The sequence below is a fragment of the Hemitrygon akajei genome, chromosome 20 (genome assembly GCF_048418815.1).
Source record: "Hemitrygon akajei chromosome 20, sHemAka1.3, whole genome shotgun sequence".
In the NCBI taxonomy this organism is placed as follows: domain Eukaryota; kingdom Metazoa; phylum Chordata; class Chondrichthyes; order Myliobatiformes; family Dasyatidae; genus Hemitrygon; species Hemitrygon akajei.
Window position 1 is genome coordinate 54,169,823 of NC_133143.1, and position 24,188 is coordinate 54,194,010.

The following is a 24,188-nucleotide window of genomic DNA, read 5'->3' on the forward strand; positions in this document are numbered from 1 at the left end:
GTTCTGTCCTCTATTTTTCACCAAAATTTACATCAAAATTAACTTTAACAAAAAGGCTTTTGCACAGGCTGAATCTTTGGTAAGTTCAAAATGTTAGACATTTTGTTAGATTAGTAACAAAATGTTACATTGAGCAAATTAAAAGATTCCATTAAATTATTCCATTTGCTAAGATCATGAAGCCAATAATAAAAATCACTTTTTAGATCTGCTAGTAACTTGTATCTCTGGATGATCCTACATGAACTTCCTTAATAGTGCCTTAAACAAGACTGGCCAATGGCAGCCTAGCTTCACTTCTTCACATGCCATACATAGTTCAAATTTCAACCTCAGAATCTGAAAAGTATGGGCACTACAACTGTGGCAACTGGAAATCCAGACATAGATCTAACAGTATATTAATAGCTGTAAGAACCAGATTTTTCAACAAAATATTTAGCGATCCCATCAGTTTTCACTTGGCATTAATGGAAGGTATAGCATTTACCACATTATGTTGATAATAATATTCTAACACCAGCTAACCAGGCAGAAAAATAATTATTTGAATACCATAATCCATGGGACAGTCAGGATCATCTTACATTACTGAAACAGGTAGCTGAAGATATTATAAAGACATTAGTGATGATCTTTTAAAAATCACTAGATTCTGGAATGGCTCTGGGGGACTGGAAATTTGCAAATGCCAGTCTACTCTTCAAGAAGGGAAGAAGGCAAATGACAGGAAATTATAGGCCAGTTAGCAAATAGTTAGAGTTCATTATTAAAGAGAAGATTCCAGGGTACTTGAAGGCACATTACAAAATAGGTCAAAGTCAGAATTCTTTCCTTAAAGAGAAATCCTGCCTGAAAAATCTGTTGGAATTCTTTGAGGAAATAGCAGGCAGGATAAACAAAGGAGTCAGTGGATGTTGTTTAACTGGATTTTCAAAAAGCCTTTGGACAAGGTGCCACACAATACTGCTAAACAAGCTAAGACCCTATGTTATTACAAAAAAAGATACTAACATGATGAATGGGGGAGAAGGCAGTGAGTGGGGTTGAGAGGATAACAAATCAGCCATGACAGATAGAGTGGCAGAGCAGACTTGATGGGCTTAATGGGCTAATTCTGCTCCTATGACTTAAGGACAGAATATTGCCTGACTGACAGAAGGCAAAGACTGCACTGACTAAAGGGGCTCTTCCATTTTCTTATTCACCAATGTAATTTCTTCTGGTTCAGTCTGCAAGGGACCTACACTAGCTTTTGCTAGTCTATTCAACATATCACTCAAGTTCCTACTATCTGGTTTTATGTTTCTTGGAAGCCAATTCCCTATTTTTTTCTTCCTTTATTAATATCTTGGTTTTCCTTTGCAAATATCAGAGATAATCACAGTCCTCAGCTTTAATGCATTGTTTGCAAATGTTTCTAGCAACTGCAGATTTGCTTTTGCAAGTGGAAGCTTTCAGAATAATCCAATCCTTTTCCAGTAATTAAAAGGTAAAACCAGAATATATAATCACCATTCTAACTTTGTATCTCACATTTCCACCATTTTAAAATTTAATATACAATTTAATATTTTCAAGTAATGTACATTTACAATTCAATCAGAGGGGTAGCATGATATAAACAACCACATTCTTTAAATTCTGATGTAGGACATCCTGATGATAACCACAGTTAACCATGCTTATTTTCTTAAAAATTATTTCATGAAATATTAAACTCAATTTCAGTGACACAGGTCAACACAAGTACAATGTTCCTTTATTAATCACAGTCAGGTCCAACAAAACATACCCTTATCGAAAACATTCAGCATTTTAAACACTAACACTTGGAAAGTAGTCAATAATTTTCCACTGGCACCACATAATAAAACCCCAGGAAACAATTAAAAATGCATTCCGTTCACCACAAATACTCCAGGTTACTTTCACCATGGAAACAAAAAAAAGCTTGCCCCCACCCATTAATTTTACTAATGCCCAGTACAAAATGACAGTTGTCTCAATCAAAGTTAGAATCATCGAATGGTTAGCATATTTATGAACAAGTTTGTTACCAGAGAAAGAAGCTCAAGCCACTTATTTGTAAAAATTTGCCAGTGCTGTAGTGAATTTTATTTCAATGGCCATCTTCCAATTTTCTTGAACAATTTTGAAAAGGAAGGAGCATCATGCATTAAATGACTAGTGATAAAGAAAAAATCATTTTGAACGGAAATCCGGTCTCTCAAGGTTTCCAGTTTAGTCATCTGTATATTTCTGATTTAGTAATTTCTCATGATTTAAACAGCCACTGCTCAGAAGTGTCTTTTCTGATTCGTTTTCATCACCAAAGCATATTACACAGACCTGGATAGACCAGAATTAACTTCAAAAATATTATGGCATACTCAAAAATCATTGTAAAATGCTAATTGTCTTTGTTAACGAAATTAATAAATCCTGTATTAATTGTTCCAGATAATTAGCAGATAAACTCTTTGGAGACCATTTGGCTAATTTGCCCTGCTACTCCTTTCCAATTCCACAGTCCATCAGGACAAATGCCTAAGGTTTATTTTATCCTAGACATGAACTGAGATTTTCATCAGCTTTGTTTTGTTCCCAATTCCCCTCATGCCTTTTCTGTGATTATCTTCTACTCCCCATCCCCCTGGCCAAGAGACTCATTCTATTCCATATTGATTATCAACCTCATCTCAAATAAAACTAACCTTTAACTACTTTCCTTGGAAAGTGTCTCTGAATCCCACTCCCCTCCAATATTCTTAAAATGCACGTTGCCTCCAATTTTGTTCTAATCTTTTCTATAACACTGATTAAATGACCAATTAGACGTAATCCTGCTGAAACTGGAATGGGCTACTCAAACTTGATGCCAAAAGTACACAGAGAAACCTGATAATTACATACCAAAAAATTCACTTGCTTTATCTTCTTAGTCCTACTCATATTCAAGATCATTTTTGCCCCAAATCCTCCTTCATGCCTTCACTAATCTTATTATTTCAATCCACACTGGAAAATCTTCATTGCCATTATTTAACTTTCAGGAGACCTGTGATATTAAAGGTATGTATTGCCTGGGGTACAAGGGTGTGCATAAGAAAGACAATAGGCTCACTGCCAAAATTCTGCACTACAGTTGTCAGGAGGTACAAAGCAGAACTTATTTCTTTACATTAAAGTTACATTCATGGAGAAAGACAGCACCAGCCAGATTTTGTGAGGAAATAACTACCACTTCTCTGTGCAAGTACCAAGTACTACCGAGCACACAACTTCCAAGCAAACTCTGATACTCCAAAGTTATTGGTGTTCTCATACAGCTAAGAAACAGGAGACAAAACTCTACAAATGCTGGAATCTTGGGCAACAAATAGCTGGAGGAACTCAGCAGGCTAAGCAGCATATGCAAGAGAAAAGGAACTGTTGATGTTTTCAGTTGAAATAGTATAAAAGAAACAGGCTTTTTGAACAAGTATGTGCACACCAACCATCAAGTACCTATCTATACTCGTCCCATTTACTAGCACCTGCTCTGTAGCTTTCTACACCTTACTGGTTATGCGTTTCTCTAATGCTTTTTAAATGCTGTGACAGAACTGCTTCCATCACCTTCTCAGGCAGCACGTTCCAGATTTCAAGAACTCTCTGGGTGAAAAGAATTCTTCACTCAGACACCCTCCAAACTTCTGATTTCTTACCTTACCTCTGTTCTAAGATACCTATAGCACAAAAAAGGCTATATATCTCATAACTGTTTCTCTCAAGTTCCTTCTCAGCCTCCCCTGCTCCAAAAACAACTCTTGCAAGTGAAACACAAACACAACACTCCATTTGCTCTTCAATGACAGAGGCCTTCAGAGATTATCAGGTCATGTTCACACTTATAATCATTTAAGACTATCCAACTACCAAAGATAATTTTTCAAAAGTTACAGGGGCTCCAAATCTTACAGCAATAGAGGGCCTCTACATTGACTACTGAAACTAGGAAACAAGTTTAGAATCACATATCTGCAATAAGCAAGTTTGTTTTTAAGATAATACATCAGCTTTGGTGGGCTATTGCTGTTAGTAAACTCAAGGTTATTCCTTCAAGTGGAAGATCAGTCATCATTTTTATCATTGACTGGAAATTAAAAGGCTTTTATTTTGCACTAGTTGTACTGAATTCTTCAAAACACAGCTCTTGCTAGAAGGCAACTGTCAAACTTGTTGGACCGGTTGTTAGTATGAGCAAACACAGGAATTTAAAAATATTTCGTCCCAGGTTAGGGGAGTCCAGAATTAGAGGATATAGGTTGAAGGTGAGAAGAGGAAAATTTGAAAGGGATTTAGGGGGCAACTTCCTGGTAGGTATATGGAAAAAGATGCCAGAGACAATGGGAGAGGCAGGGACAATTTTAAAATTTAAAATACATTTATATAGGTAAATGGATAAGAAAGCTTTAGGGGAATACAGGCAACTTGGTCAGCGTGGGCAAGTCAGACAGTTACCATGCTGTATAACTGTTTGACTAACTTGCATCCTATAGTAACTTTTACCTATTCAGGATCTTCACAGATGCTTTACAATACCAAATTAATTTGGAAGTGTAATATTTGCTATTCTATAGTTAATGCTAACAAATAATTTGCACAATGCAAACTGCCACAAGCAGCAATCACATACAAGATGGGTACCATTGATTCACTCATCTTACATCTGGGCAAACTGCAGCCATCTAAAGTAAATAAACAAACTCTCCAAATTTAGGTACTTCTTTCTTTCCTTCCATCTTTATTAAAATTATCCATTTCTGCTCTTCATCATTTTGGGCCAATTATAATTATAGCAACACACAAAAAATGCTGAAGGGTTTCAGCCTGAAACATAAACTATACTCTTTTCCTAGATGCTGCCTGGCCTGCCGAGTTCCTCCAGCATTTTGTGTGTGTTGCATATATTTCCAGCATCTGCAGATTTTCTCTTGTATGCAATTATAATAATAGTCTGGTTACTGGGCATGTCTTCCAGCCTTGCAACAAAACATTATACAAACAAAGAAGCTTTTGCTGCATCCAAGTTCTCCTCTAACTGCCACTTTAACTCATCTGGTCTCACTCACCCTTCCAGAAATATTCTCTTTCTTTTATCAATCCCTACCATAACTTCTCTGCTAATGAAAAGCAACTTCGTTTCTCAATTTTCCAGTTTCGATGAAGGGCATCAAATCAAAATGTTTTTGTAGTGATTTCTGTTATTATTATTATTATTATAGAGAAATATTTAATTTAAACTTTCAATGACATACACAATTTGGCTTGGTGCTCTGCACCTACATAAGATTAAAAGCCTTTCTGACCAAAATGAAGTGAAGCAGAACTTGAGCTTATCCACAACTAAGCAGCAATGCAATTTTCACATTAATGAACTTTACAAAACATTTAACACAAATGTACAATCAAGAATAAACCATTGTGTTGTGTAGTACTTGGACACTCCACCTACTTCTCAAACAAGCCTTTTCCATCATTCAATAAGATGACAGCTGATATGCATCCTGTAATCTCTGTCTCGGAGACTGAAGCCAGAACTTCTTTCAAGAGGGTGAATCCTCAAAAGGCATCAGGCCCTGATGGTGTACCAGGCAGTACATGCATTGAAACCTATACCATGAACTTGCCTGCACCTAGTACACATCCTTCTAAATCTTTTCTACCCACTTACCTGTCCATGTTTCTTTTAAATGTTAAACATACCTGCCTCTAAGCATTTTGTTTGGCAGCCTTTTCCTGATACCAACCACTCTCTGCATTGGAAAAACTTAAATCATTTCCCTCTCACCTTAAGCCTGTGGCATCTGGTTTTAGACTCCCCTACCATTGGGTAAAACATTTAACAATCCAGTGTTTCTATGCCTCTCATGATCTTACCTCTCAGCTTTTTAACGGTCTAGAGAAGAATACCCACCTATACAGTAAGCTCTCCAGTCCCAGCAATGTCCTTGTGAATCTTTTCTAGCTTAATCACATCCTTTTTCTCCCAGGCAATCAGAAATGCATTTAATATTCCAGGTGCAGCTTCACCCACATTTTGTAGAGCTGGAACAAGTGTTCTGATTCTGGTACTCAATGCCCATTGGATGAAGGCAAACATATAACATGCCTTCTTTGCCAGCTTGAATGCATCAATACTTTCAGGAATTATGTACTTGCATCGCTAGGTCTCACCTGTTCTACAACAATCCCCAAGGCCCTGTCATTTACTGTTCAAGTCCTGCCAAAATGCATCAATTTGCACTTTTGTTCTTGTCTGAATTAAATTCCATCTGTCATTCCTTGGCCCACTACCAGAGTTCACTAGATCCTGTTGTAGCTTCAGACAGCTTTCGTCATTGTCTACCAGATCATAAATTTGGTGTCATCCACGAACTTACCAATTAAACGACCTACGTTCTGATCTAAATCCTTATTATACATGACAGGTGACAGGGGAACCAATGATCACTGCAACACACCACTGGTCAAAAGCCTCCAATCAAAAAAAACCTTTAACACTACCCTCTGCTTCCTACCACCAAGTCAATTTTGTAACCAATTGGCTAGTCACCGAGAATCTTACGTGATCTAACTTTCCCAACCAGTCTATTCAGTAGTACATTGCTATAATCTGTAAACAATGTTTGCCACTTTGCTTCATCAATCCTATTGGTAACCGCTTTGAAAAACTCAATCAAATTCAAGACAAGATTTTCCATGCACAAAACTATGCTCAATATCCCTAAACAGTCCTTGTCCTTCCAAATGCAGATAGATCCCATCTCTCAAAATCCCCTCCAGTAATTTTTTTAACACCTGTAGTTCCATGGAAGGTCTTTGCATCATTCTTAAAAAACAATATTAGTGATCTTACAGCCTTCAGGTCTAAATATTTCATCATATTATCCTTTTAGATTTACTCAAATGAATTTCATTCAAGCCTCCTGTTAAGTAACACAAGAAACTTTCATTTTATTGATAATAGGTGTGGAAAATTCAGGAATTGAAGACAGAAGGAAAATATTTTTCTCTCAGTTTCAACTTTCTAATACTTACTCATTTTTCTGCAAAAATAGGCGGGAGAATCCTTTTGCTGTTAGTCACTTCCTTACCAAATTTAATTCTTCCGAAAATCTGTCTCGGAACAATTTCCTGTTGAAACTGTTCTGAAAAAATGGAGTTCACTAAATCATTCTTTGTCAATGAAACATAAAAACCTACTGATGACAAACAATATTTTTCAATTTGTGGACTCCAAAATATTGTATAAATATCTATGAATGTTATTAAAAGGAACTTTTCTTTAAATATACAGCTGATCTGAATCCTACATCTTGTGTGTCTTGCTTGCCATTTGCTTTTGCTGTACATCCTCATCATTTGGTCCATCCGAAACTTCTGCCTTTGTTCTTTTGTCTGCCCTCCTTTCCAGGCTCTGAATTTAATGCAAAAATATTGAAAAGACTCTCCCCACTTTTGTTGCTCCACATGCTAAATGTTATTCAACGTGTTTTATTAAGTACATATTTTGCTATGCACAAATCTGCTCAATGGAGACAGTGAACCACAGCACAGCAAGAATAATGAAGAAATGCAAATAAGCTGAAGCCTGAACTATTTTTCTTTCCACAGATGCTACCTGAAGTACTGATTATTTCCAGCATTAAAATGTTCTTGACTAGGCACTCAATGACAGAAGAGCTGGCGTTTGAAGCTGGACACATGAAAGATTAGCAAAGAATTTTGTACACAATCATTCAAGTGTTTTTAAGCAAGGTTAATATTATATTACATTACTCAGAACATTCAAGCCCTTTTTTACATCCTTTAGGCCAACACTCAATTTCGTGGACTTTTACCAACTGACAATGACAAAGATGTTTTATAGTTATATAGAATGTGCTGTAATGTTCTATGTTACTGTACAAACATAAAAACTTCTAAGTCATTGTAATTTGTTAAAATTATGCACTAACATAAACTAATCTCAATAAAGTCAAAGATAACATCACAATGGAAATTAATTACATTTATTATCGTTAACGTATTGCTTTGCTATTGATAAATTAGAATTTACTTTTTACTTTGATTGGTTGACCCTTTACAGGAGTGTTTTCATTCAACACAGAGCCAAACATACATGAGGAGTCATAGGGAGGAGGCAAGCTACAGTTAACCATTGTTAAGAGGTTTGAAAAGAAAAATGTGGAAAGGTAGAGGTTTGAAGAGTAACTTCTTAGCTTAATCAGCATATAGAAGGTGTAGGCATCTCTGATGCAATATATATATGAGATGAGCAGTTCAGAAGGCAGAGGCGCAGGAAAGCAGAATTATTTAAGGCGCTGTACACCTGACAGGAGGTCACAAGAGAGGGTGAGCAAGACCTCAGAGAAATTTAGAAAAACAAGAGAGCTGAAGTTAACATGGTTACTAAGTGTGACAAATGAAAGAGATTTTGTGTAAAAATGGTTATGGGCAGAAAGTTTAAGTAACTTAAGTTTTCAGAAAACTTAAGTTGGAAAACCAATCATGAGAACATGAAGATTGGTAGTCGTGAAGTAAAAATGTCATGGTTGAAGGCTTTAACAGTAGACAAGCCGAGGCAAGGACGAAACTAAGCAAGCCTACAGAGCGTAAGTAGGCAATTTTCATGGAACAGTTTGAGCCTTAAACTTACCATGTAGAATGATAGAATCTTATAGAAAAGATCATATAGAATGCCCAATATTTTTTGCAAATGAATGTCCTTCAGCAGAAGATTTTTATATGCCCCATGATTCCTACCGATACAGAAAACTTTGATTTACTGAATAACAGAAAATACAAGTCTTCTCTCTTCAGGGCTGATAACTATAAAGTTAATAATTATTCACCATCTATTTGAATTTGTGCCATCTTAAAGACTGATTGGGAAGGTTTATCAAAGTGATGTTTGAGGGAATGAGAAAACAATAGGAAGTGACAAGGCATGAAAAAAGAAAGTAGTAATCATGAGCTGAAAGTAAAACAGTCCAGTTTATATTTCAGATGTCCAACAACTAGCTGCTACACGTGGCCACCAACGGTGATCTCAAAATCTGTCAGCTGTATATAAACGTGCTTAGTTAAAAGAAAACCACATTGTTTTGGACCTAGAATCACAGAAGCCAAAGTGGGTAAGCATAGCAGCTTTCCTTACCTGACTTAAGTAAACCAGTTCTTTTGAAAGAAACAATCTGGCAGTTTCATAGTTACCATTTCTGATAAAAGCTTTATTTTCCATTTCCGGATATTTATTTAATAATTTGAATTTAAGTTCTGTATATATTTCACTATTAATGGTTCAGACCTCTGGTTACTGAATCAGAAACTTAACCACTAAGCTACTGTACTAAAATATGCTGTCAGAGTTTGGTTGATAGTAAAAACAAATAAAACCCTGGCATACAAAACTTAAATGTACTTGTAGGTAGAGGGCAGGGAATGAGACTAGCTGGATTGCTCGTTCACAAAGCTGGAACTCTATAAGCTAAATGGTCTCATTCCATGCTGTAACCTGTAGGTTAGTACATAATTCCTGTGTATATTGGAGCAGAAATTTGACCTAAGATTAACATGAAACATTTCTCTTGAAAAGCATCAAGTCTTGAAGGAACAACTAAAAGTAGACCAAAAAAGTTTGATGATACTATTTTTTGCAAAGTAATATTACAATTTACAGATATTCAAGGCTCTACGATTTTCAAACAAAGAACACTTAAGGCACTTAAGACCCTCAAAGTCCAGAACAGGGGATGTATATTTCAAGTTAACCAATGGGACAGCAGCACCTGTTCCCAAACAACTCCTACATTATCTTATGCAGCTAAATTGAATATAGTTTTTGGCTCTGTTGGATCTGGTGGTACTGATCCAGAGGGTCTTCAGAAGTCAAGAACAAGAAAAATAGTAGGGAATTTATAATTCTACATCCTAATCCAATAGTTCATAGCTTTCAGAGAAAACTCCTGATTTTGTGCAATTAAATTCAGAAATGGCAATAATTGAGTGGGCAATTATTACAACAGCGCAGTATATATTTAGAATTAGTGGGTATATCTTCAAATAAAAATTGCCAAAAGGAAGCGCATCTTTAAAACACAAATTGCAAATTTTCATTTATGATGTGTCATATAAAAATTGCCTTAAGTTATCCAAAATATGAATGTATGCTTAATATGGTATATCAGAAACCTTAAAACACAGATAATGGCAGGAAGATAATCTTTTTGCAAAATTATTTCAAACAACAAGAATAAGGGCAGTTAATCTTTTTTTCAGGCAACAGTAATTGGAAATTGCACAAGTTGAGGAGGACAGGAAAAGCATGGCTACTAGAATTTTAGTTTAGCTCATCCCACATTCATTGACAAGTCTATAATCTATAATTAATGACTGAACACCTTGAAAATTTTTCAGCTGGACAGACAGAGGCAACATGGGCTTTTAATAAGCAGATCATGCCTGACATACCCAGGAGGAAAATTTTTCAGCTGGACAGACAGAGGCAACATGGGCTTTTAATAAGCAGATCATGCCTGACATCCCTCCCCTACCAAAGAAATTACTACAACGGTACAAGGGAATGTCTATGGAGATTATTTACATATACTTCCAGCAGACATTTGATGAGATCCCTCATAAGTGACGATTAGCAGAAGCTGAAGTCAATTTAGTAACTTTGCTAGGATACTAACTGAGCAAAAAAAGATGGGGAATAGAAATAAATTGCAGATACCCTAATTGGTAGAATATGGCTATTGGCTTCCTACAGGGATCTGCGTAACTAAGAAGTATTTAGCAATGGCACCTTCCTTCAGTCTGCAATGGCAGGTCAATTACTGTATCAGTTAACTCTTCAATACAAAAATTAGAAATTCTGCTTCTTTCTTCGCAGAAGCTGCTGCAATGCCAAGCACCAGCATTCTCTGATCTCTTTTCAAAAATTTAGCTACCAGTCAAATTAGATCATGCCACTGCACACATTGATCTTAATCTGTTACAAAGGGCTTTGACCATTAAAGCTACTATTATTTATTTTCCTGAAGAGAATAGTTAACATGCAAGTTTTATATAAACATACAACTTCTGTGCAAGAGGAAGCACTTGGCCATTCAAGTTCGTCACACTTGTTGGTATAATGACCGCTGATTGCAACCTCAACTCCGCAGTAACTTCTCATCCTTTACTTATCACAGATCTATCCACATCTGACTTAAAATAATTTAAGACAGTGATTCAGTTGTCCCTTGTGTTAAGAGTTTCAAATATTCATAAGCCTCAGGAGAAACTTCATCTGTCTTAAATGTCAGTGCCTTATTTTGATTATTGATTCCCCTAGTTCTAGATTCTCCCACAAGATAAAACTTGCTTTCCACATCCACTCTTAAGATCGTGTGCATTTCAATCAATCTCTTTTACTCTGCTAAACTCTAGTGGATACAAAAAAGTGTTGACTCCAAGTGATCTAATATCTTACTGAAAAACTTGTAATGCATGTCAGAGTGAGAACAGAAAACAGCATCAATATAAATCTACATTCTCTCACCTTTGCACAAGATGGGAAAAAGATGCAGAGGGTTGTAAACTCAGTCAGCTCCATCATGGGCACGAGCCTCCCCAGCATCCAGGGCATCTTCAAAAAGGAATGCCTCAAAAAAATCAGCATCCATCATTAAGGATCCCATCACCCAGGACATGCCCTCTTCTCAATGTTACCATCAAGAAGATGGCACAGGAGCCAGAAGATACATACTCAATGTTTTAGGAACAGCGTCTTCCCCTCCAGCATCAGATTTCTGAATGGACAATGAATCCATGAACACTACTTATTTTTTTCTTTTTTTTTTGCTGTTTTTGGATGACTTATTTAATTTTATATATATTTCTTATTATAATGTATAGTTTTTTTATTGTGTGTTGCAAAGTACTGCTGCTGCAAAACAACAAATTTCAGGACATATGCCAGTGATACTAAACCTGCCTCTGATTCCTTTGTTTTTTGGCCTCCTAGAGGGCAAATATGAGGAAACACACCTCATATTTAATCAAGGCCCATTACAACTTTCCAGACTCATTGCTAAGGTCAGCAATTTCAGACAATGAGTATCTGCATATCAAATCTTCAACATATTTCTTTTGTCTGTGTAATATCAGGTAATTACCCCACATTTTCCAGTTATACCTGTATCAAACTGATGTCTACATTCTTATTTATCACAATACCACCAGCTTTCACTTTATATTGTCATCCTTTGTTACTGTCCAAGGATATAAATTCAGCACAGAGTACAGTCAAGGGCAAGTACTAAAACTGGGTGGAGCATTTGTGGGGCAAGTTTTAATCATAATTATTGATTGGACTTGGGAAACAGTTGCTTTAAATCATTTTTTAAAGTTAATATCAATGGGATATATTCAGAACAAAACTGCAACATAATATAAGGTGATATTCAAACACTTGCAGGTAAAACAGGTAAATGTAACAAAATGCACTTTGGTAGGGAAAAATAAACAACACCTGCACTTTAGAAAATACGAAACTGAATTGATAAAAAAAAGGAAAGAGATCCATGAACCTGGCTAAAAATAAATGAATTAAAAGAAGCATCGTAGCTCAGTAAGGCAACGGAAACTGCTAATGCAGCTCTGGCATTTATTCACAAGTAGACAAGATTCCAACAGTAGCCAAGTTATGTTAAACTTAAATAAACTCTAATGAGACTGCACTTACTGTTCTGTGAACAGTCGTAGTCTGTACTCTATGTAAAAAAAAATGGACACTAGAAAAAGTGTGAAGTATTTGCAAGGATTGTTTCATAACAGATTGGTACTCCTGGAAAAGATCGAACGTATAGAACTTTTTCCACTCTAAAGAATAGAAGTTTATGAATCTGTTGGAAAGGGCAACTGTGGAGAGAATATCCCAGATATTGCAATGAAAGGAGCGACAGGGCTATTGCCCTGTTGAAAAACTTCTCCAAAATAGCACACTCACCCAGATTTTCAGGACTAAATTACATTGAAGGGCAAGCTACTGCAATTTCTACTTTATACATACCAATAATATAAACTTTAAAAAGATTGATAAATTGTCCATTTTAGCTAGTGCAGATGATGAAAAGCATGAAAACTTACCATCAAATAACTTTGCTGACTCTAAGTTAACATCAACAGATTTTATTAATTATTTTTAATCTATTCCATTATTTAATATTCTTTCTTATTAGTTCCCTCTCTGAATTCCATCATTAATTCTCTTTAGTTTGCTTCCTTACATGATCTGGTACTGAACTAATAAATTCAATTTACTCTTCCTTGTTCAAATTCGGCCTGTATCAGTCTGGGGCAGCAGGCTGAGGGTAGCAGACACCAAAAGAATCAACAAACTCATTCGTAAGGCCAGTGATGTTGTGGGGATGGACCTGGACTCTCTGATGGTGTGTCGGAAAAGAGGATGCTGTCCAAGTTGCATGCCATCTTGGACAATGTCTCCCATCCACTCCATAATGTACTGGTTAGGCACAGGAGTACATTCAGCCAGAGACTCATTCCACTGCGATGTAACACTGAGCGTCATAGGAAGTCATTCCTGCCTGTGGCCATCAAACTTTACAACTCCTCCCTTGGAGGGTCAGACACCCTGAGCCAATAGGCTGGTCCTGGACTTATTTCCACTTGTCATAATTTACTTATTATTATTTAATTATTTATGGTTTTATATTGCTATATCTCTACACTATTCTTGGTTGGTGCAACTGTAACGAAACCCAATTTCCCTCGGGATCAATAAAGTATGTCTGTCTGTCTGTCTAGATTTGTTAATCTGATTGCCTTATGGTGATGCACAGAATCTTCCTCGGATCCTGTGTAGAAGACACCATGGCATGACCCAAACGACTGTGGCCTGTAGTAGGTTGATTACACTATGCAGCTCTGTGTAGCTAATGATCTAACGATAAATTACCTGTAGCAGACAATTTTACAGAAACCAATGAAGTCTGTACGTCTTTAAAGATATAAAGTTCACTCATTACTGTTAAAGCAGAGTACACTTGGTTATGCTGCAAGATCTTTCCTTATCCCTTAGCAGTAAATTAGCTAAAAATTACTACTTCTGCAACATATCTCTGCAATCTGTGAAGTAGTACATGAAACTGAAATAAACACATTTTTGAACCTCACTTTAACAGTAGCTGCACTGTTCAACTACTTAATGGTGTTATTTTGATAGGGAGTTAGAAAACTTGTTTTACAACATTGAGAAAACTAAGGAACTTTGGCCATAATGAAACTGGTATCATGGATCTGCCATCTACCAGGGAGCGGGAATTTGGTCATTGCTTTAAAATAATTTGAATTTAGACAGTAGAAGAAAAATAAAACATTAATTTTAAATTTTAAGTTATAAGAGTGAAGTAAACCTTAGAATAGTGCAGACTCGACTCAAGAATCAGCACAAAGGCATCAACAATTTTCAATCCACTTAGATGATAGAATCAATTGAATTGCACCTAAATTGGTTGATAGCACAAAAATGGGCAGGAAAACAAAACAACTGAAGAGAGATAAAGATGTTGTGTTAGCTGGGAGAACAGTCGCAGTTAAAGTACAGGTTCTTACAAACACCAAACTTGTGTACAGCCCATACATAGTAACAAGCATTTTAGAGACCAGAAGTGTGGTCTTGCTGGCTGCAAACATCTTCTGCTGGATGGAGACCCAGTTTTAGCCACTTTTATGATTTGTGAGTTGTTTGGGTTATAAATGGAACCTGGCTGTAACCTGGGGAAGACTGATAATATTACAAAATGCAAGAACATCCACTTTAGTGGTAGGAATAATAAAAGAACAGTTTCTTTAAAGTGATTCAGAACACTTAATGGAGTTCAGTGATATCTGGGTGTCCTAGAATTAAAACTCAAGGTTAACATTCAGATACACCAATAAATTAGAGTTATGATTATGGGATGTGAGCTCTTCTGCAAGAAGCACAAGATAATAAGCTCTTGTTACAATTATACTGGGCTTTGGTGTGTCCACAACTTCTATACAGTCTTGTTCTCCTTACTGAAGGAAGGATATTCTTTCCATACAATCAGTGCAGTCAGGGTCCACTATATTGATTTTTGGAGCAAATGCTTTGTCCCAAGAGGAAAGAATTAACACTCAGGAACATGGAAGCACAACGTGAGATCTCATTGAAGTATAAAATATTCCTGAGAGAGCTTGACAAGGTAGATGCTGCAAATTCCTCTGACAGACAAGCAAAATAGGGGGGAAATCTTAAGAGTCAATGAACAAGATGTAAAACTGAGAAGAGGAGCAATTTTTTCCAGCAATCCCATAGTTTTGTAAATTTTTTAAATTTTCTGCACTGAAGAGCTGTGGATGCACATAAAAAGCTAAAATTCTCACATTATTAGACTCTCATTACTGAAACTTTTGCCTTGTGCATATATTGCTTAAGCTACAGTCAGCTTCCAGCATATTTTTTGCTTTCATTTTGGATTTCCAACATCTGCATTTTTTGTTCTCAAAGCCTGAACAGCCTACTGCTTCTTGGTTTTATGCTTTCTATGATCTGCACTCCAAATTCAGTAAAGATAAATTTCAATATAGTTTGTAATTCTTCACATGAAATTTTCAGAAGTTATAAAACCTACTCATTTCCTTTACAGATTTTACTTCTCAAATCAAGATTCAAAATATCCAAGTTTAAGATCGGCTCCAACTTTTACCACCTCACATGTGAAGTTACACAACATTGTGTATTTCAATAGAAAACAAAAACATCCAACTTCTATTCAATTCACACTAAATAGAAAACTTGTAAACACCTATGATTTCTTTTCACAACTAATCATAATACCAATCTCTGAAAACAGATCAGTTTCATTTCAACAAACATTCTGAAACAAAGTGGCTCTTCCAACTTTCAGATGACAAAAAGGCCATCTTCATTGCCTTCTGGAAAATATGACAACTTTAAGCGTTCTCTTGAATGCAATGAAAATGGAATCCTTTGCCTAAAAACAGAAATGAATATTGGTTTTCTTAAATATTGATATTATTATATAGGGCATCTATATGTTGAAATAAACTACTGTATTATGGTTTTCTCCCTATCATGCAAACCTAATGGCTAAACAAGAAGCTTTATGCAGACATCTTTAAGATGATATTACTAATCAGATATCTATCTCCTGTTGCTTTAAGATATCCTCCTTCAAAACAAAATACAAATTGGAAAGGAATAGACAAACCATCACCAGTTACATTCAAATATCCTGGTGCACACTCTGGATGTTAAAATCCAGAGTGAAGTCTACAAAGTTTCAGAAATACACTGTTCCCATCTCCTCACAAAAGAAGCATTCTTCCTTGTTATGTTCTTAGCTCTATTTCTAAAACATGCAAATTTCATAGTCCCTGTAATAAATCAAACTGCATTGACTTTCCCACCTCTGCTATGGACAGTCCCAAGCCTGGCTTCGAAAGGAGGAGAGCCGGGCATGGAGATAGCAGCACTAACCCATAAAAACCCAAATGCTAGAGAAATGCCAACAGAAGCTTCAAAGACCTCTCCTCTGAGAGAGAAAGGATCTTGGAAGATAAGCTACACTTAATGACAACTTGAAAGACTGGTTCAGGACAGAGGACTCTGGCGAGCTGCTGACAGCTCATGTTTCAAAAGGGGTGAGTTGCTGAAGTAAATTCAGTATTGCTAATTCCCATATTTCCAACATTCCAATCAAACATTCAAAGCCAGTGCCCTCTTCACCCTCTGTCATAAAGAGGCGATAAACAAAACAATGGGAATTTACTTATTTCATCTATTGGAATACATTCATCTTCAATTCAACGTTCTCATTTTTCTATTCCCTGCTCATTCCCTACTCCATTTTCCAGTTCAACATTCCCTTTAAATCTTTCCCCAATACACCACCTCCTTGTTCATTCCACCATTCTACTTTCTATTCCCCTTTCACCTTCCTTTCAGATCCTTCAGTTTGCAGCCACTTCAATTCTAATACACCAATATTTATCCCACATCAATCAGGACTGTATCTGTAATCTCTCCCAACGCTCCAATTGATTGGAATGGTCTACTTTAACGAACGAGCAACGAAGGCCATCTTTGTACAAAGTTGTCAGATTTCTGTTCAAGCCGATGGCATAACGGACATAGGAGGAACTAGTAGATAAAGCCAACCTTCCTCCTTAACATTCATAAGTGCATATACGCATCAGGTGAAGGCAATAAAAGCACTGATTTGCTGCTTACTGATTTTATCTAGATTTTCCTAGGACTTAACGTAATATTAACCACTGAAAAATAAACTTGAAGTTATCCCAGCTCCCGCACTCTTGCACATATCTTTCGTTTAACACATGACAGCCCCCTCCTGTATTCCCCTCCCTCCCCCGTGTTCCTCGTTCTCTTCAAACGTCTTCCTCTACCCACTTCCATTATTTCTTCCCGTCTGCCCACTCCCTCCTTTCAGCTCGTCCATTCTTTCCTGTCACTTATCCCTCTATTCCTTACACACTCCACCGTCTCAGGTCCCCATGAGCATCCTTTCGTCACCCTTTCTGTCAGCCTCTCAAGCCCCTTTTGCCTCCTTGTCTCTCCGCCTTTCCCCCCTCCCCTCCCCCTCCATTCACTCTGCCTCCCCTCGCCTCTTCTCTCTTTTGCATCCCGCCCGGTTCTCTCTCGGGCGCCGCGGTTTGCTGGGCATCCGCCCGCGGTCACAGGGCTGGGGCGCCTTTCTCGGTCACTCACCCGATCGGAAAAACGCAGCGATATCGGCGTCTCCGGCCGCGTCCTCCGCCCCCTCTGCGCAGCTCATGGCGATGGCGGCGGCCTCCTCTTCCTCTTCCTCCTCGGACTGCCCGGTTTACAATCCTCCCGTGGAGCGCGATCCCGATTCCCGAAGCCCAGCCCGACCGGCAGCCGCCGCACACGAGCGGAGAAAGAGGAAGAGAAGGAGGGAGGCGAGCGAGCAGCGATCGCCGCCACCTCTACCAGCTCTCCTCCATCTTGGAACCGTGAGTCACCGTCCGCCAAACATCGGGAAACATCGGGAACTTCCGGCACTCCGGCAGCGCTCGCCAAGGTCAGCGCACCGCCAGCAGGAGGGAGCCGGGCAGCGGCCGCGAAGCCACAGCCCGCAGGAGTACCACACCCCGTCAGAAGATGCACGAATGAGCTCAAAGCCCAAATGCATACAGATTTACCTTCTCGGAGTATCTGGAAAGGCGCAGAAAGGTATGTGACATGCAGACGCTGAAACAGAAACAGGTCGCAGTCACAGATTCTGATCGAGTCAATTGTAAACAAAAACCGAAACGTTCACGAATTGAAATGATCATAGGAGCCAGTCGCATAGACATGGCAAACAGAAAAAGACAAATCATACGGATCGTTGTGTGGGAAATACAAATAATTTCCGAAATTTAAACTGATGCATTCGGAGTACCTAAAACCACGGACATACGAATGAATTATTAAGCAAAGGAATATATCGATGGGAGAGAATAGAACGAATACATGCGACTAACTGGATATGCCTGTATTCACAAAAGCCAAAGTTATATTTAAAAAAAACCAATAGGAACGAAATGGGTGTAATTTGAGTTTTAGTGCTGGGCAGATTGGTTTAAGAGGAGACGCTAGTATTGGTTTGCATATCCTGCCAGTAGGTCTGGGGAATTAGAATTGGGCTCCCGTACGATGTAAGTTTTTTTTTGGAGATAGCATTGATGCTTTGAATTGCCCGCTGAATGTCGTTTCCAGTGGCTTTTATGAGGTCAGGAAAAGCTGTGGTTCATGATGTTCTCTCCATCTCTCTTGAAATCGTTACGTTGTAAGGATCATATGGCTGAAATGAACTGGTGCTTGGGACAATAAGGCATCGGAGCAGAATTGGGCCAGTCGGCCCATCGAGTTTGCTTCGCCATTCCATCGTGGCTGATTTATTATCCCTCTCAACCCCGTTCTGTTGCCTTCTCCCTGTAACCTTTAATGCCCTGACTAACCAAGAACCTATCAACCTCTGCTTTAAAATTACACAATGACTTAGCCTCCTCCGCCATCTGCGGTAATGAATTCCACAGATTCGCCACCCTCTGGCTAAAGAAATTCCTTCTTATCTCTGTTCTAAATAGACATTTCTCTGTTCTGAGGTTGTGTGGTTCTAGAGTCTACCACTATCTGAGACATCCTCTCTACATCCACTCTGTGTAGGCATTTCAATATTCGATAGGATTCAATGAGATTCCACCCTCGTTCTTCTAAACTCCGGCGAACAAGGCTTAGACCCCATCAACCGCTCCTCATACGTTAATCTTTTCATTCAAGGAATAATTCTTGTGAACTTCCTATGGACCCTCTCCGATGTTAGCACATCTCTTTTTAGATAAGCAGCCCAAAAACTGCTCACAAAACTGTGGTCCGGACCGATGTACAGTCACACAACGGGGACATCGGATCGATTAATGTGATGATATTACAAAAGGACAGACCTTGCAGCACTGTAAATATAATTACATCCATTCACTGTTTTTGTATCTTGGATTTTTTTTAAATAAATAAAGTTCTCAGCCCTCCATAGATGCTGCCAGGCTTGCTGAGTTCTTCCAGCATTTTGTTTGTGTTACTTTTGCAATTAAAGTGTTCACTCTGCCTCCAAGTGGATGGAATCCGTGAGGATGACTTCTCCTGTGGCAAACAACTGTACAGTTGCTACAATTGAAAATGTCTCCTTTTTTTTTCCTTTCTTGAAGTGGACATAATTGCATCTTCCCTGAGATACCAAACAAAGGGGCAAAAGCTGTAAACTTGTGATTGAAGTTACTCTTCACAAACTTTTAGAACTTAAGCAGGATTATTTTAATGATGGAGGGAAAATTTGAAGTGCTTTATGTCTTTCAAACATTGTATGAAATTGTCACCTCAATGATCTAGCAGATCTACAGTAAATTTGTTTTTATTTAAAAAATAAATTATATCCATAATTTAAAAAAACTCAAAGGAAGAAACCATGCCAAAAACTATATATGTTCAGTAGTGGATTTTTTTTTATATATGAAAGGGGGAGGGAGCAGACATGCCACATTGGGCTCCATGTAGTCAAAACTTCTCATTACCTCGCCGGTACCAGCCTACCCACCATCAAGGACGTATATACAGAAAGTTGCCAGAAAAGGGCCAGTGACATCATGAAGGATCACGCACACCCTACTCATGGACTGTTTGTTCCACTCCCATCAGGGGGAAGGTTACATAGTATCCATGCCAGGACCGCCAGATTCAAAGACTTATCCCAAGCAGTAGGGCTGATCAACACCTCCACCCACTAAATCCACCACTACTTAATTATTTCCCATCAGTCACCTTAAGTACAGTCTAGAGTCACTTTATGGACATACAATCATTCTATGTAAGTTATCTTGTGTATTCATATTTATTGTGTGTATTTTTATTATTATTTTGTTCTTTATCTTTTAGGGGGTATGTTCTGTGTTGCATCAGATTCAGAGTAACAACTATATCCTTTCACTTGTGTACAGAAAGTGACATAAAAAAATCTTAAATCTTGAATATGCCCTTTTCAACGTTAGGTGAGCTTCTCCACCCAGCTCTGTCTCCCCTCCTCCCCCTCACCCCATGTGTGGCAGCAGAAGGAGCCTAGACTGGGGTCTTTTCCACACAGAGCATTAGGGTTGGCTGCACCAAACCCCAGTGAATCCCTCAGCATGTACTTTTGCAGCCTGGACTGTGCCAGTCCTTTACAGATGTTTCCACTCTGCTGGAAGACCAACAAGTTTCAGGCAGACCAAAGTGCATCCTCCACCGAGTTGATGACCTTCCAAAAGCAGCTGGTGTTTGCCTCGGTGTGTTTCCCTGGGAGATAGATCAGAGAGCCTAGTGATAAGCACCGCTGGGGATGAACCACCTGGACACAGACCCTTGCATCCATCTCCACACCTCTTAGCCGACGTGCAGACTGCAAAGAGGTGGGTGACCTTCTTTTCTCCACTGCAGCCGTCTCGAGGGTGCATACCTTGGGGGTAATGTGTCATCTGTAGAAGAAAGCTCTGACTTGGAGGGCACCTCTCACCACTATCTCATGCACCATCAATCTCCAGGCTATGCCATTCGTTGACTTGGGCTAGTATAAATTTTGTGACTGTATGTGCTGTGTCTGACTGTTTGGCCTGTCTTTTGCATCTTGGCCCCAGAGGAACACTGTTTCATTTAGCTGTATGTATGCGCATGGTTGAATGACAATTAAACTTGAATATGAACTTGAAGTCTAGGTGCTTATTGGTGAGATCTGGTAAGGAGGTGTTCTGCCAGATGTTTTGGGCAGTCTTCTCATTACCTCACTATATCATAGTGTCCCTGTCCCTCTGTGTCTGCAAGATGTTCCGAGCTGACCACTGCCTGATGGACTTGTGGTCAAGGTGTTCACTTAGAAAAATGCTTCCACCAAAGGTAGGTATAGCAGCAATGTCCACAGACTGGGACGTGGTTTGATAACGGAGCCAGACCTATCTTCGGCAATACCAGCAACAGGTAGACAGCAGCACAATGTGATGCTTGTTCGAACCCACACACTGCCTGATGCAGTCGCACATGAAGGTGGTCAGCAGGATCAGGGCAAGATCTGGTACACGTTCGCCCACGTTCTCTGGAGGTGTGTGCATCATCACCCACTGAACTCACTTCATCTTGGACCCCAGATCAACTGGAAGACATTCTTGGTGATTACTGAGGCAGAGGAGTGAGAAACAGGCCACACCTGCACCAAGTACAGTAGCCCTGAGAGCACATCACACCTGATGACCACATTCTGTTCGGTTAGTGACACAGAAGGTAGTTTCCGCAGATCCAGTTTTTGCTTCATCTTCCCAGTCTGTTCCTGCCAATTCTTGTTTCGTGCCTTAGCCCCTTCAAGCACGTTCAGGTTGGAGGGGAAGGGAACATTGGATCGGTCGTGCCAGTTACTGAAGAGTATGGCCTGTCTCTTCCTGTGGTTGGCTTTGGCCTCTGATGTCAATTCAGACTGGGTTGCAGATGCTGATCAGTCTGTGAATTGACCATGGATTTGAGCAGAACATGGCAACATTGACTGTTACAGAGAGATTTTAACTTGCATGCCTTCACTGCCAAGCAATATCACACCTCTTATGCTCTTGTCCTTATTGATAGATTCAGTAATAAGTTCTGTGCAGCACACAAGCAAGTAGGGGAGAGTGGACAACCCTTCCTGACTCCCGACCCGATGGGGAAACTACTTGTCCCTCACCCATTGATTTCTCTGCACTACAGATATTTGTGTAGAGTAGTTAGATGCAATTTCTGATTCCCTTCCCAAAATCCATTTTCAAGAGCACGTACATCATGTGGGTTGCCCTTTTCAAGATCTTTCCCTAGTCCATGCTAACCAGGCAGACATCTACCCCTCTGTCCTGCAGATAGGCAATCATAATCCTGAGCTGCACAAGGATTTCAAAGATTTTCCTTCTAGGTACAGCACGGGTTTGATCTCTGTCCCAAAGCAGACTTTATTTGGTTGGCAATAGCATTAGACAGGATCTTATAGTCCATGTTTAACAGTGAAATGGGTCTCCAATTCTTGGTGTTCGCCCTCTCTCTGCTTGTTGAGGAGGGCATTGATGCCCTTTAGATCTGTCAATGGTTAAATAAAACACACAGCCACCATGATCGCACTGTTCCACATTCCTGGAGTCATCATTCCTCCTGCACATTTCTTAAAAGTGAATAACCTGGAAGTGATGGGAGAAAACATTATATTGAATGTAGATTTGTTAACAATTTTGGTAAAATTAAACTTACAATAATCATATTAACTCTCCCTCATGAACTTTCCCTTAGTCGTGACTTTCTTTCCCTTCCATATGTTGTTTCCTTACTGTAGAGAAGCTGACTGAAGCTTCTCCCTCTGGGTGGCTGGAACTGCAGATAGCCATGATGAATATTTTAAAACTCTGATTCCAGATAGGCTGGCTTCTCGTTGTAACATCACTGATCAGCAATGCTGACTGGGGGATGCACAAGAGACCAGCACCAGGTAAATTAATGATGGAAGGATATCAATGCAGTGAAAGAGTATAACATCTTTTAGCTTCATGCCATCACTGGACAGGAATTGGCGTTCAGTTTCCTGGCTGCAGCCATCTCATCATCGAGATCTCCCACAACACCAGTGATCTCTGATGGCAAGAGTGTGCTTCCCAGGTGACATCCCAGGAATCCATTCCTAGGTTGACTCTCTCACTCCTAAAGTGTTCCAGTCTTTTGCCAAGGAGCAGGTTACAGCTTCTGGATGCCCTGCAAAGATCTAACTGGAGCAGATCAAGATTCCATTGAAACTTAACCAAATGAAAGCAAACACCAATTCCACCAACTTTTATACCATAGGAATTTAACTGTCAGCTGGCCATGAGATGTCCTGCAGTCATGTCCTGTATGTATCGCTAGCTCCACTAAAGATCTTGAAAAAGATTCCAAGGTTCATTCTTATTTTCCTTGTCATCTCTTACAAGCTATTTAACAGGGCAAACCATACATTAAGCATAATCAACATATACTGCACTGCCATTCGCAAGTTTGTTCCTCTGTCGTGTCGCTGAGATTTCCAGATCAGAACTGATATGACATTGAGCTCTCGGGAGCTGGCATGCCCTCCCATCAAAGATCAAAGTAAGTTTACTATCAACGTATGTAAATATCACCTGTGTTTCATTTCCCTGGAGTCTTCCACGGTAGAAAAAAAACATTAGAGTCTATGAAAAACTACACACTATCAAAGATAGAGAAAAGAAAGACAATCTGTGCAAATACTAAATAATAATTATAATAAATACATAAATAAAACTGAGAACATGAGTTGTAAAGTCATTGAAAGTGAGAACATAGGTTGTGTAATCAGTTTAGAGTAGAGTTGAGTGAAGTACTTGGACCTCTGATCAACTTATTCTGCCAAGAGTAATTGGGAGAAAAAACCTGGAGATGTTGGGAGATTTTAGATAAAAACAGAAAAATGCTGAAGCACTCAGTAGGTTAGGTAGTATCTATTTTCTGTCTGTGGAAACAGAAACAGAGTTAA

General features: G+C 38.8%; 1 protein-coding gene across 8 annotated transcripts in view; it reads right to left on the minus strand.

The window, feature by feature from the left end:
* Positions 1-18,303, minus strand: part of LOC140713799 (triple functional domain protein) — a 329,694-nt gene extending 311,391 nt beyond the window's left edge. For 4 of the 8 annotated variants that reach the window (XM_073024339.1, XM_073024337.1, XM_073024338.1 and 1 more), the window contains exon 1: positions 17,834-18,128. In XM_073024339.1, the coding sequence (XP_072880440.1) occupies positions 17,834-17,900 (67 nt within the window). In that variant the 5' untranslated portion in view covers positions 17,901-18,128. Of the gene's footprint in view, positions 1-17,833 lie in introns of all 8 variants that reach the window. The other 4 variants (XM_073024341.1, XM_073024340.1, XM_073024342.1 and 1 more) reach the window with 3 other exon arrangements.
* Positions 18,304-24,188: the final 5,885 nt, after the last annotated feature.